General features: G+C 40.3%; 1 protein-coding gene across 1 annotated transcript; it reads left to right on the top strand.

Annotated features, from left to right (window-relative positions):
* Positions 1-2,239: 2,239 nt before the first annotated feature.
* LOC134203535 (uncharacterized) lies at positions 2,240-4,757 on the top strand. The gene is made up of 4 exons (XM_062678388.1): positions 2,240-2,513; positions 2,573-3,143; positions 3,501-3,853; positions 3,912-4,757. The coding sequence occupies exons 1-4, from the start codon at positions 2,346-2,348 to the stop codon at positions 4,755-4,757; spliced, it is 1,938 nt and encodes a 645-aa protein (XP_062534372.1). The 5' UTR covers positions 2,240-2,345.
* The last annotated feature ends 9,864 nt before the right edge of the window (positions 4,758-14,621 follow it).

Below are 14,621 nucleotides of genomic sequence, written 5' to 3'. Positions count from 1 at the left end.
ATGTATGTGTGTATGTATGTGTGTATGTGTGTGTATGTGTGTGTATGTGTGTGCGAATGTGTGTGCACAAAAGCTAAGAAAAACATTAGTCAACTTTTCATATAGTAATCCTTGACCGATTTTCTCGCAACAAGTTTTATTCGATAGAGGGCAAAGCCTAGTTGATCACTATTACATTTGATGAAAATCGACCGTTGCGTTTGAAAGTTATAAAGAAAATGGTACATCGAACCGAACTATATAAGCGCCATATAAGGTTGGTGTCTTGACTAAATACGAGAAAGGCAGTATCACTACTCGGTGAATTAAGTTGGGTTTTTTAAATCACTGATTAAAATAATCGCCAATATGTCTTAATCAAGACGATGAATACGTATCAACCATTCCTGGTCGTATGGTGTGGTGTGGTCGAAATACGTATCTGCAAAGATATCGAAATAATTGGTGAAATTAAATGGAGTTACTTTTAAGTAGTTAAAACTCGTCTTAGACGATTTAATACATTCCACTAAAAAGAGCTTAAATATTTTTTTTCTTCAAAAAATGATCAGTAACATCTTCGCTAGTAAAGAATTTTTTCAGTACGATTATACTTAGGTATAATAAAAATGTTCTTAGTTCTGTACCTTTCCAGCGCGAAAGGTGTTCCAATCCCCTAACTCACGAGGTAATTTGCATGAATTCAGAAAAACTGATATAACATCTTTTTGCTTCCTTTTTTGATGTAACGAATCGCCGATAGGGAAATCCTTCACCATTTCCAATCCATCTATATGTTCTAGGATGCTATCGAATTTATGATGACCTTCATAAGTTCTGGACCGAAAAACTTGGTCCGTTCTTAAATGGCCATTAGACTGGCCCAGGAAACAAAAAGTTGTGTAATTCCACGGGGCACCCCCCAGGATTGTGTCTTTGGGTGAGAAAATCAATCTCTGAAAATTTCAGCTCAATCGCTTGTTGCATAAGCTGGCGCATTTGATTTGAAGTTTGTATGGGGATTTCAGCCAAAATGTATAGGAAAATACACCTCCGTCACTTATTCGATCTGGAAATTGGTTCTGATTGCTCGATTGACCTCAGAATTGCAAAAACGGCAGTTGGTATGCTACAGAACAATTTCACAGAATATTGTATGATGATTAAATGAACTTTTATATGGGTTTCGGCTGATGCGATTCGATCAAAAAACCCAAAAATACACAAATCAGCTCCTAATAATACAGCCGAAAATTATATAAAAGTTTATTTAATCATCATGCAATGTTCTGTGAAATTGTTCTGTAGCATACCAACTGCCGTTTTTGCAATTCTGAGGTCAATCGAGCAATCAGAACCAATTTCCAGATCGAATGAGTGACGGAGGTGTATTTTCCTATACATTTTGGCTGAAATCCCCATACAAACTTCAAATCAAATGCGCCAGCTTATGCAACAAGCGATTGAGCTGAAATTTTCAGAGATTGATTTTCTCACCCAAAAACACAATTCTGGGGGGTGCCCCGTGGAATTCGACAACATTTTTTTCTCCCCATAGTAATCTGGGCCAGTCTAATGGGCATCGATTTCTGGGAAAATCATAGTATGAAATGTATTAGAGTATGCTGCTTCGGTTACACATTTAGGGCAAGAGTTGTATCCATTGTGGCCTATTATGTACTCATAAAAACGTTCATATTTATTAGCGCTTTGAAATTATTTAGTATTGGCTACTGACCTCGAAGCATTGACCGAGCCGGCGTGTCACAGATGAAGCAACGTAATTTGAGCGATATTCTGTTGTTCTTAATCTGAAGTCCGTTACGAACAGGGTTGTTAATCGTTAAATTATCGTTATCGGCGATAAAGTTGATTCTGTTTAACGTTATCGGTTGCTACGATAAAGATGAATCAACGCAGTAATTATCGAAGTTCGATAATTCAACGTGAGTTAACTCGATAATTTTGCGATAATTTCGTTTTAAAACAATACATTTATCGAGAAGAATTTAGTATTCTTGTGCATATAAGTGCAGTTTTTGTTACGATTATGAATGGGACGTTCATCATTATGTTTGGGTAAATTGGCCATTTCATAAATGTTCCAGGATTCGGTCCAGATATTGTAATAGACACGGCTCAATAGCGTAAGAATTGGAATCCTAAACTGATAACGAATCATAGCAATCTGCAATGACATTTTTAGATTTGTCCTGTTTATGTTCATTCAGAATAGTTCCAGTTTAAGGCCGTACGGATCGCTTCGAAGGATTTATTAGTTTAATTTTTTTTTGTTGGAGACATCGCGTTAAGTTTGTGTTTCAAGATATTTTTTTCTGATTTGCTGACATCCAACAACAATTTCGATGGATCAGCCAAAGCTCATACCATGGAAACAATATGAAAAATGTTATCGCTTTGTCAAGCAGAAGTCCGAGAAGAATTTTGAAGTGGCGTGTACTTTATGTCCTACAAGTGCGGCTAATATAAGTTGTGGATACTCATCTTCAGCTAATTTAAGAAGCCACTTGATGGTAAGGTTTTCATATTTCATCATTTCGTTTAGTACATATTCTCTTCAATTTTACTCTAGAGGAAACATGCATGGAACGATGAAAAATTCCAAACGGAGTTGAATACTGGGAAGAGAAAACGAGACAACGATACCAGAACCATGCCGATCACGCAGAAAGTCTTGCATGATGCCGTTGACGCCCTTATAATTAATGAAGGTCTGGACTTTAGCATCGTTGATTCCATTTATTTTAAAAGAATAGCTGAGTTGGGATTAGCAGACAGTATGACGGTTGGATGTCGACAATCACTAACAAAACGTATGGATGACAGGTTCCAAGAAATGCTTGAGAAAATGAAGAAACAGCTATTATCTGTGAAGTATGTGGCTACAACTGCAGATTGCTGGACTAAGTTCCGAAGGAGTTACTTGGGAATGACTCTGCACTGGATCGATGAAGACACCACAGAAAGAAAATCAGCTGCTTTAGCGTTGAAAAGGATAAAAGGAAGACATACAGCAGATGTTTTAGCCGCTGCTATTTTTGGTATCCATGTAAGTTTTGAGCTACTCTCCAAGGTTCGTCGATGCACAACGGACAGTGCTGCTAATTTGATGAAAGCATTTCGTGTATATGCATGCGAAGAAGGTAACTAAGCGAATCTAAGCGAATGAGCAAAAAATCAATCAAATGTGCTCACTTGTCACAAGACGAGTTTGTACTATTCCGTTTAGTTCCACTACTTTATTGTACCTTTGACAGAATCGTAATTGGACCTCAACAGTAATGCCGTGTTCAGTGTCTCGTACTTGACTCTCGACACGAGTCAAGTACGAGACACTGAAGACGGCCTTACTGTTGAGGTCGAAATACGTATCTGTTAAAGGTACAATTAAGTAGTGGAGTTAAATGGAATAGTACAAACTCGTTTTATGGCAAGTCAATACATTCCACTAAAAGCTCAAAACAATTTTCTCATCAATCAAATGTAATTTTTGGTTCCAGACCACATGGAAAGTAGAGACGAAGGGCCAAGTTCTGCCGTGGAAGAATTAGATATCGTTGATGTGGATTTGTTGCTAACCAACGAAGAAGGCGAAGAAAAAGATTACCGTTTGCCGCCTCATCAGAGATGTGCAAGCCACATATTAAATCTCGTTGCGTCTACCGATGCACAGAAAGTAGAAGCAAAAAAGTTCAACCAAGCACGAAGCTGCGCATTGGAAAAGTTGAAGACTTGGTGGAAGCTACAAAGCAAGTCATCGGTAGTTGCAGATGTCATAAAGGATTGCATCGGAGTAACATTAACAGTTCCAGTAAAGACCAGGTGGAATTCTGAATATGATTCCATTGCACAAGTAAGAAATGCATATAATGTTTAATGATTCGAAACTGTGTATACTTTACTTTTTCTAGATATGCAATATAATAGATAAATCTCCAGAAAAGCTTCAAGCAGCAATTAATAAAGCAGGGTTGCCTAAGCTTGATCCACAAGATATCTGTTTCCTCAAGGAGTATGTATGGGTATCGCAACCAGTTGCTTATACGCTCGATATACTACAAAGAGCAAAGTATATGTACATGGGCTTTTTGCTACCGGCCATTTATGGACTACAACGAAACTTGGAAAATAGAAAATTGAAGGATGGAAAACGTCTGAAGTACTGTTTACCTTTACACGAGAATCAGATTGCAGCGCTTACTACCGATCGGCGTTTCGGAATTATGATGAACGAGACAGATCTAATAGTGGCCACTTGTTTGTTACCACAATTCAAATTAGATTGGGACGGAGTACGACAGCACGAAAAACGCGAGGAAATTCGGTGCTTAATACTCACAGAGATGGAGAAAATCGATGTAAGCCGTAATAACTCAGATGACCAGAAAGCCAGTAATGTGTCGAGAATGTCGTCCAATGAAAATGAGTTAGATGAAGAGGCAGATTTTTTTGGAATAGCAACACAAAATTGTGAAACAACGGATGAAGCCGATGAGTCTTGCTTGGAAGAATTTAACCGATTTCTACGTACTCCTGCTGATATGTCAATAGCAGCATGCTATGGTATCATTAACAAGAAACCATTCCCCAGGCTGAAACAATTGTTCTTGAAGTATAATACAGCGTTACCTGCAAGTGCTAGTGTCGAAAGACTATTCTCGCTTGTTGGTGCTGTATTTAGGCCTGGAAGAGCAAACCTTAGTGATACAAAACTAGAGCAACAGTCGCTGTTGTCGGCTAATGCCGAATTATTCTAAGATTTAACTTTATAATTACTTATAATATAATAACTTTATAATTATGGGAAATAAATCAAAGAAATAATTACAAATATCATTATAACAATGTTTCATAATTTAGAATAAAAAAATTCGATGAACGCCCAAACGTTACCCGAGCAGCACAAATCAGACGTAACTGGTTACAGCAACTACATTGTGACTGAATCTGGTCATATATGAGCTGCACTATCCTATGTGACACATGTGTTCTGCTAGGGTATAGTTCCTTCAAACATTACGAATAGGTGATAACTCATAAAGCATGCGATACGCTAATATTCCATATAAAGCCATATGGTTTTGATGATTTTGGCTTTTTTTTGTATGTCCTTACGAAGGATAATTATTGTTGGCACGTCCTTAGCAAAATCGCTAAGTTTTCACCTACCCCTTGTAATTCGAGTACCAAAACGGATTAGGCTCTGTGGATTTCATTCCCGGTTGACTTAATCCTATTATTTCGTTTGTTCCGCATGTTATAATTCTGGTGGTTCAGGAACCACCTTACGATGGTGCTAGCTCCAAGAAATTTTTATTATTATCTTTATTTATGGAGCTTCTAATTTTTGGCTGGCTCACCTGAGACAACACTATTATTTATTTTAAAAAATATTCAGATTTTCAAGAAAGCTTTCTAAATGTTATCCTATTTAAAAAGAAACCCAAGAAGTTCTGGAGGTCACTCTTATATCAGGAAAAGTCATGTAGTGATTAGCCTTGTGGTTTTGAAGACAAGGACAACTTACATTATTTTCTCAGGTCATTCAAATAATTTTTATAATGTTTTTGGAATTATTGATTCATTTATGCTAAAAATATGTTACAGTTAACTCGATAATTATCGATAAATTATCGAATTCACGTTAACGATAACGTTAAATAAACTCTCTTATTATCGTTAACGCAAAATCATCGAAAAACTGTTATCGTTATCGTAGTTGGCGTTAATTTATCGACGTTGATTTATCGATTAACAACCCTGGTTACGAAGAATCTCATTAAGCTCATTAACAAATGGAGGAAAAAGCATTCATACCCTTTGGTTTAGCTAGAAAGAATAATATTTTAACTTTATTTTTAAAACAATCAAATGCTATTTACATTCGCCACAGAAGATTCCAACTACCAATGGAGATACGTGCTGGGTCATTTCATGGACATTTACAAGAATTGGCCAGAAAGAACAAGTTGAGCTTTTAAAAGTGGGCAATCCATCGATGTTGACATTTAGTGATATTTCTGATGGAATATTGTCGAACTGAGTCAATGTGTCTTCGAGGACCTTTTGTAATCCGTAATGCCAATATTCTCCGCCGAGATTATCGGACTTTACTTCGGTATTACGAGGTGTGGAGACTAATGTTCTTGCATCTTTTGGGAGAACATTATCCGTTACATGAGACCTCAGAATAATGAGTAATGCATTCAATGCCACTTTCACACTCAATTTCATCTGAACGGTTGCAGAAAACTTCGACATTTTCGTAAGTGTTTACACGATGTTCAAGGCTTCGAAGTGGCTCTTGGATATTATTACGAAATGTTGTTGAGGTAGCATGCACTGGTTTCTATTGTATTTACTTTAAACTTTTTCACCTGTTGGATCAAGACTTTTTTCTTTTTTGAAAAATTTCCATTTCGTTTGATTTTTTCCACAATTTTTTATCGTTTTCTTAAACTAATGTTTCAGGATTCATGATTCTTTTATACTTGAAGTTTAATAAAGCAAAGCCAACAGCAACGGCAGCATTCAACTTTCAGGATGAAGACAAGATTGATTATTGTTAAAACTTATAGGAAGTAACAATGTAACGGAATAGAAACTATGCTATGACTTCAATAATACACCCGGTTCTTTTTTTAGCTGATTACGACCTTTAGCGTTGATAAAACTATGAGTTAACCCCATGAAAAAATTCACAAAAAATCAAAGAAAATTCAGGTGGAATTTAAAAAGCTGTGAAAAATCAGGTGAACCGGGAAATCAAAGAATACCAACCGTGTAAAAAAATATTGGGTGTAATGCCTAAATTATGGTTTGGTTTTATTTTGATCATTCGGCAACTAAGCATTCAATAGTCTTTTTGTAATCAATTAGCAACTGTATTATGACAACCACGGCATACAAAAACAAGGCACTATCGTCACGTATGTAAACATCAATTTTCATAGTAGGGTATCCAATCATGGTTTGAACCAAATGGCGGGTTTCAGATGAGCCGGCAGAACGAAGTTGATCTATTTTATTAAAGGGACATGTTAGAACTGCGATTTCTAGTTTATATGGAAGCTTAGTTCATTATCTTTCTAAAAACATCCTGGGTGCACATATTTATGCTTAGTTTCATTGAAAAAACTTAATAATTACATAACTTTGATTCGTACCATGGTTTGAACTACACTGTTCATGGTTCGAACTAAATTCGTACCATGGTTTGAACTACTGCAGCAGCCAGCAGCTCCTAAATATAATACTAATCACAGCAGCAGAACATGACTGCATTTACAAGTTCAAACCATGATACGAATTTAGTTCAAACCATGATCAGTTTTTACCTTGTATAAATGTTACTATTTTAACTATTTAAAACTGTTTCTCAATTGTATGATGATGTCAAACGATTACAGAGAAAAATAGCGTTCTTTTGGTATATTGATCTCACTCCTGTGTCATAAAATGCGTCCTTTACGAGCTTTTTGAAATTATGCCACTGGTGGGGGGGGATTTAGCGCAAATTCAGGACGTTTTTAAATCGCTTTATTTTATTACTTAAACAATATGTACGAATGTTTAAATAAACTCTATCACTTCCAGTATACCTAAATATGCCATTCATACTGTTTAAGGTTCATTTCCTGCCAATGAGATGGTAATTTCTACTGATTTCAAAATGGTTCAAACCATGATACGCTTTTCACTAGTTCAAACCATGATTGGATACCCTAAACAATTGACATCATTGGTATCGCTGCTCGGGACGAAGCAAGCAAACGCTCTACGATTTAGTTTGACCTTCTTTTGCACTCGTTCATACTGCGATAGCAATCACGTCACTTTTGAACTGTCATTTTCTTTACGAGCCTACCTTGATTCTGTATACCGTGTATGACACTGAATGTTTACACACGTGATGGGCCTGCCTTGTTTTTTGTATGCCGTGAGTATCAGTGACATTTTTATGATCAGATTGCAGTTAAATTACTTGGTAACTGTATAGCAACCATTTGTAATATCAGTTTCAGAAAGACTGAAAAGTAACCAAGATTTATCCCATTGTAACCTTATATGTTCCAAGTGTCTGAAATGTAACTATTGTGTAACCTTTCGAATTATTCAACCTATGCTCGTTGGTTACAAGTGCTACTTGGGCTGTGGCTAACAATTTTTGGTTTTCGTGTGCACATACACACGGACAAAAAAAGTTTGTTCAGCTCGACGAGCTGAGTCTATTGGTATATAACATCATGAGTCTCCGTGACTTCTATAAAAAGTTTGATTTTGATGTGAAATTATGATTTGGTGTGAATGTCTTCTGATACAACTGAATAGCCATCGAGCAAGTAAATGCAGTGCGTGTTTTATTCGTCGGGGAAATAATAAAATATCTATTTCGTCTTCGGTGGCTCATGCGCATGTATTACGCTTTGCTCCGGTCGAAACAGGCGCGATCTTCAATAGTTTGCAGTAGCCATCGAGCAAGTAAATACAGAGTGCTGCGCGTCCGTTTGGTCGTCCAAAACGCGATTCTCCTCAGTTTTCATATGCCACCGGGCGTGCATGTTTTCATATACCACCGGGCGTGCATGTTTTAACTTTTTACTCGTCGCGAGACAGTGTATTAGTGTTATTTTCCATCCAATAGATCGCATCACTTACCAAAGTGAATCCAGATAAAATATCCTATACAACTAACACAATGCCACATCCCAAGACAATCGTGGAGATGCAGAGGTGTTCTCTCCTTCCCTTCCTATATGACCGTAAGGACGTGGCCGGCGGTAACGCAATAATATCATCATAAAAAGGCAAAATAACCAATGCAATATTTCCAAACTCGTCAACTCACCTATTTTGTTTTTTAGTCTTTAATCTGATTTAAAACTGATCTCTCCATTTTTTCAGGAATGAGTCGACATTAACTCCATTTCTTTAGTAGACGGTAACATGGGACAATTGCACATTCAAATAGAACGATGCATTTACCTTTTGACACCCTCGTTAGCAACTGTACCGCTTCTTAGCGGGTAGGATTAGTTCAACAAGCTCGTTGATTTCCCAGGGAGTCAACCGCTAATCTGTAACGACCAGCCTTAAGAGCCTTTATTTATCGAAACATATCGACATTAAAGTGCTTTACTTTCGATAGCATTATTGCCGGCCGTTATAAGCCAACACCATCGCGATGCATCGTCCGAAACGAGCCCGGGAAAAGTCATTAAAATGAAAAATAATGTGATCCTGTTTCTGTTCCCTCTCGCCGCGTGAATATGCAGCGACATAAAGATACTCACGTGGTCATGTTGTCAACTCGTCCACGTCGTCGGTCGGTCGGCTTCCCCGACAACAAACGGCGGGCGGACGGCTGCTGTTTTTTGTCGTCCATTCCAGGTTTGTGTAATTGCTTCTCGATCGGCCGTTTGTACTGACGCCACGCGGGGGACTTCTGACCGACGAGCTCGAGTGCCACTTGGGGACATTTTTCATCCACTGATCGCCTTCTTTATGTTGCATTGGGCCAGAATATGCACACGACCGACGGTGGCTTTCTTCAAGAGACCTTCGTCCACCTTTGTGGTGGATGTTGCCATTTGCCGGGTAAGACTCCCTCCTCATAAGTCCATATGTTTCACCGATAGAGAGGATCCCTGCGTGAGAACCACTTTGTTACGAACGATGATACAGTTTTTCCCTGGGACTGACGCACAGTGGAATTGAATGCATGGAATTAGTTTGTTGTACGATTGTGCATACATATTTTTTGGATTGCCAACTATTTACAATAGCGATACATCTAAAGCTGGAGTTTGTAAATTGATAGACGAAACACATCTGGAGAGAATTTTTTCAATATTTTACACTTTAACAACATAGTTGGTTGGCGTTGTAGCAATTATTTTCCTCTTTTTCGTAAACTTTGTAAATGTTACCCAAGCAATCAAGTGTTGAAGTTGAAGTAGCATGAAATCAACAAAGGTTAAGGTGTGAAGTGAATAGCTTTTTGGTAAAATATAAATTTAGCTATTTTTATGATTTTTGGGCTTTCATACAATTTATATCAAACGAAAACATATTGAAAATTATTGTGGCTCGTTTTCTCGAAACTAAGTTTTTGTCTCTTATAACCATCTGCTTCTTGCCCATAGTGCCCATACAACATTAGGTACAAATGGGCGCAGATTACGTCCAGTAAATCGCACTCTCAATTTCTCCCGTCCTCATGCTGAGCCGGTGGCTGTGGATCCGGATGTGCCATCCTCGGGATGCTGCCCTGCTACGTTTCCTCTGTTCGATATTTGTGTTAAATACCAGAGCAATAAAATCGGTTTCAAATTAATAGATGTTATATTTTACGATTATGATAATGCTAATTAGGAATAATATTCATATTTTTTGTTTGCAAATCGTTAAAATATGATTATTTGCACTGCTGGCTGCTGTTGGTTTCACTCGAAGACTTTGTTCAACCAAATCTTCTCTTTGCACTGGAATGTCACAGCGAGAGCAGATTGTGGAATCGAGAACGCTTCGTTTACATTGCCTACAACTGAGGTTCAGTAGCAATCCGGAGCTCGGCGGTGATCAGGAATACGGTAGTTAAGTGAGCATTATAATCGCTAAATAAATGATATGAGATGGTACAAATTTTAACATTCCTTCCTTTTACATGGCTACAATCAGATATGTTAGTTATGATCGAGCATAACTTCAGATAATAAACTAGGATTCATGGAAATAGTTAATAAAACTTCCGAAAGCACATACGAGATGCATTTAGCCATACTTCTGAGATGAATTTTACATTTGTAGTCGTCGAAGTCACCGATTTTTGCCCCAAGCATGATCGCACATGATCGGGTCCACCTCACGTAGTCGTTGACATCGCCTCTACAACATTTTGGAACCATTTAAGTTGGCAGTTAACCGCTTTTGCATCGATAATTAATTTATGCCTGCGATAAAACAAAACGGTCGTTGGCTGCAGGAATATTTCCATGGGCTCGTAAAACGGCATGGTTTACCGAAGGCATCCGACTGATTGACGTGCTTTACTTTCCGACCATTTCGAGTGATGGATCGAAATTGTCGGCGAGACTTTAAACACAAGGTACGGACGAAAATTTATCGAAACTTAGAAAAGTTATCATTGATTTATGTGAGTGCCTCATCTTGGTGATAGGTTGTTAACAACGAAAGGATTTCTTAATCAGATGCGTGCTCTCGGTAGGTGGTCCTGTCGATCGTCGGCACGTTTTGATGATTGATGGTGATCTAGTTTTATGAATACACATTAAAAGAACCGTAGCAAACCAAAAAAAATCGCACATTTATTTGAGAACTGTTATCGGCGAGTAGTGCACTTTTTCTAGTAGTATCATATCCAACGGACAAAAAACAACTGACATTGGACATAATATCATGGGCTTTTTAGCTACTGATACTTTGAGCACTACTATGACTATCGTAGATACAGATAACTAAAAATTGGAAATTGGATCCAAAGGAGTAGTTAAACCTAAAGTTCAGTCACTAAAGTATGGAGAATTATCTCACCATTTTCCTTATTTGGCTGAGCTACCGGTGAAAGCTACCAAAAGATCGTTGCCAAAGTCTTGATAAGGTTGGAGAACACAAAACTGTCGCTGTCTCTCAATGCGTGTGAAGTATGGTCAGCGGATCAGTGACGGTAAAAACGGGAGTATTGTTGACTCAAGCGGGAATTCAACATTACCATTGTTGCACATCTGCAAGATCGCTGAAGATAGTAAGTTGCACGATCTAGTGAAATATATTTCGCGGCAGAGAACCTTGCAATATCCGGAACTTTTGGGCCAGAAGATCTACGAGCAAAAGAGTTCCTGCGACGAACGACGGTCAAAGAAGCGAATGGCCACTGGATGGACTGGATTGTTGGGGCGAAGTGATGTAGTGGAGTTGCCGCCCAGTTACGGCATGGCAGAGCGGCGTCTGAATTGTCTTAAAAGAAAATTGTGAAAATATCCGGAACTGCAGGCAAGCTTATAAAAGAAGATCTACGCAATCAGCAATCAGCACAAATGATGAACCCACAAAGCTATGCTCAAGGAGTAAGTAAGAAGAAAGCCTAACGAACATCACAAGGGGATAAAGCGTTTGTCTTCTTCAGCAAAAATGTAGCTTATTCAGCCAAATTTTATTTGTTGAGGTGATTTGCACCGAACATCTCCAACTTAGATTAGTCACAAGTCCACGGAAACCTGGAACAGTGAGAATAATCTGGGGCGCGGCTGCTAAAGCAAAAGAAGTGTCACTAAAGTGAAGTGAAGGGGCCGGACCTTCTTTCATCGTTTCCAGCCTTATTGTGTCGCTTTCGATAGCGGCAAGTAGCGATATTGGGTGATATTCGCTAAATGTACCATCTGGTGAGAATTAAGATGAAAGATCGACAAGTTTAACGTTTTCTCCAATAAAGTGACCCAATGAAGAACCCGGAGGTGCTTATGATGGACGTGACGTGGCTTTCTTTGGATCGACATGTTCACACTGCTCGGTGAACTTCGTGAAAAATTCGATTGCGATGGAGTGGAAATAAGTCGGAAGTGGTAGAAAACCACTAATCTGGACGACTATCTGGACAATCGCGTCACGGATTTGAGCTACGCAGGTGACGATCGCGAGCGACTGAAGCAACCTGATGTCGCCACTGCATGCGCGCAGTATCTCGAGGCAGCGTTGCCGGAAGAGGGTGAGCTCGATGGGGCCCCTCTTGAGGACTGCTGGAATACAGTCTAAGCAGCCATTAACGACGCAGCAGAGAACAACGTCGGGTATATGGGACGAAGTCGACGGAACGATTGGTTCGACGAAGAGTGCAGACAGATTCTGGAGGAGAAGGACGCAGCGTGGGCGGTCGTGCTGCAGCAAGGCACCTGGCAGAACGTGGAACGTTATAGACGGAAGCGGAGGCAGCAGACCCGCCTTTTTCAGGAGAAGAAACGCCGCCTGGAAGAAGCGGAGTGCGATGAGATGGAACAGCTGTGTCGTTATCAAGAAACACGCAAGTTCTATCAGAAACTCAACGCATCCCGCAAAGGCTTTATGCCGCTAGCCGAAATGTGCCGGGATGAGGATGGGGGCATCTTGACGGACAAACGTGTGGTGATCGAAAGATGGAAGCAGCACTACGAGGAACATTTGAATGGCGCTGAAAGTACAGGCAGTGAAAGTCAAGGCAGCGGAGGAGATGACTACGTTCAGCGGACGAAGGAAGCCAACCAGCCCCCGCCTTGAGGGAAGTTAAGGATGCCATCCAACAGCTAAAGACCAATAAAGCAGCTGGTAAGGATAGTATCGGAGCTGAGCTCATCAATAAGGCCCCGGAAAAGCTGACCACCTGCCTGCACAAACTGATAGTCAGAATCTGGGAAACTGAACAGCTACCGGATGAGTGGAAGGAAGGGGTTATACGCCACATCTACGAGAATGGCGACAAGCTGGAGTGTGAGAACTTTCGAGCGATCACCATCCTTGATGCCGCCTATAAAGTGATATCCCAGATCATCTTCCGTCGTCTGTCACCGTCGTTGATGGCCGCTCGACAACGGACCAGATCTTTACTGTACGGCAAATCCTTCAAAAATGCCGTAAATACCAGGTCCCAACGCATCATCTGTTCGTTGATTTCACGGCAGCATACGACTACGATCAGCCAGACTGATCAAAGCAACGGTGGATGTTGTGCAAAACTGTGTGAAGATCTCGGGCGAACACTCCAGTTCGTTCGATTCGCGCCGGGGACTAAGACAAGATAATGAACTTTCTTGCCTGCTGTCCAACATTGCGCTAAAAGGTGTAATGCGGAGAGCCGGGTGTAACAGCCGGGGTACGATTTTCAACAGATCCAGCCAATTTATTTGTTTCGCGGATGACATGGACATTATCGGCCGAACATTTGCAAACGTGGCAGAACTGTACACCCGCCTGAAACGTGAAGCAACAAAAGTTGGACTGGTGGTGAATGCTTCGAAGACAAAGTACACGCTTGTGGGCAGATTCGAGCGCGACAGGTCCCGCCTGGGGAGCAGTGTTACGATAGACGGGGATACCTTCGAGGTGGTCGAGGAATTCGTCTACCTTGGATCCTTGCTAACGGCTGATAACAATGTTAGTCGTGAAATACGAAGGCGCATCATCTGTGGAAGTCGGGCCTACTACGGGCTCCAGAAGAAACTGCGGCAAAAAGGATTCGTCACCGCACCAAATGTGTCATGTACAAGACGCTAATAAGGCCGGTTGTCCTCTACGGACATGAAACATGGACAATGCTCGAGGATGACTTGCAAGCAATCGGAGTATTCGAGAGACGGGTGCTTAGGACCATCTTTGGCGGTATGCAAGAAGACGGTGTGTGGCGACGAAGAATGAACCACGAGCTCGCTCAGCTCTACGGCGAACCCAGTATCCAGAAGGTAGCTAAAGCCGGAAGGGTACGATGGGCAGGACATAAGGCAAGAATGCCGGACAGCAACCCTGCTAAGATGGTGTTCGCTTCCGATCCGGCAGGTACGAGACGGCGTGGAGCGCAGCGAGCGAAAAAAGCAGACCAGGTGCAAAACGATTTGGGGCGTGGGGCGTATTCGAGG

This window comes from Armigeres subalbatus, unplaced genomic scaffold (genome assembly GCF_024139115.2).
Source record: "Armigeres subalbatus isolate Guangzhou_Male unplaced genomic scaffold, GZ_Asu_2 Contig1928, whole genome shotgun sequence".
NCBI lineage: Eukaryota > Metazoa > Arthropoda > Insecta > Diptera > Culicidae > Armigeres > Armigeres subalbatus.
This window is presented reverse-complemented; position numbering and strand designations above follow the sequence as displayed.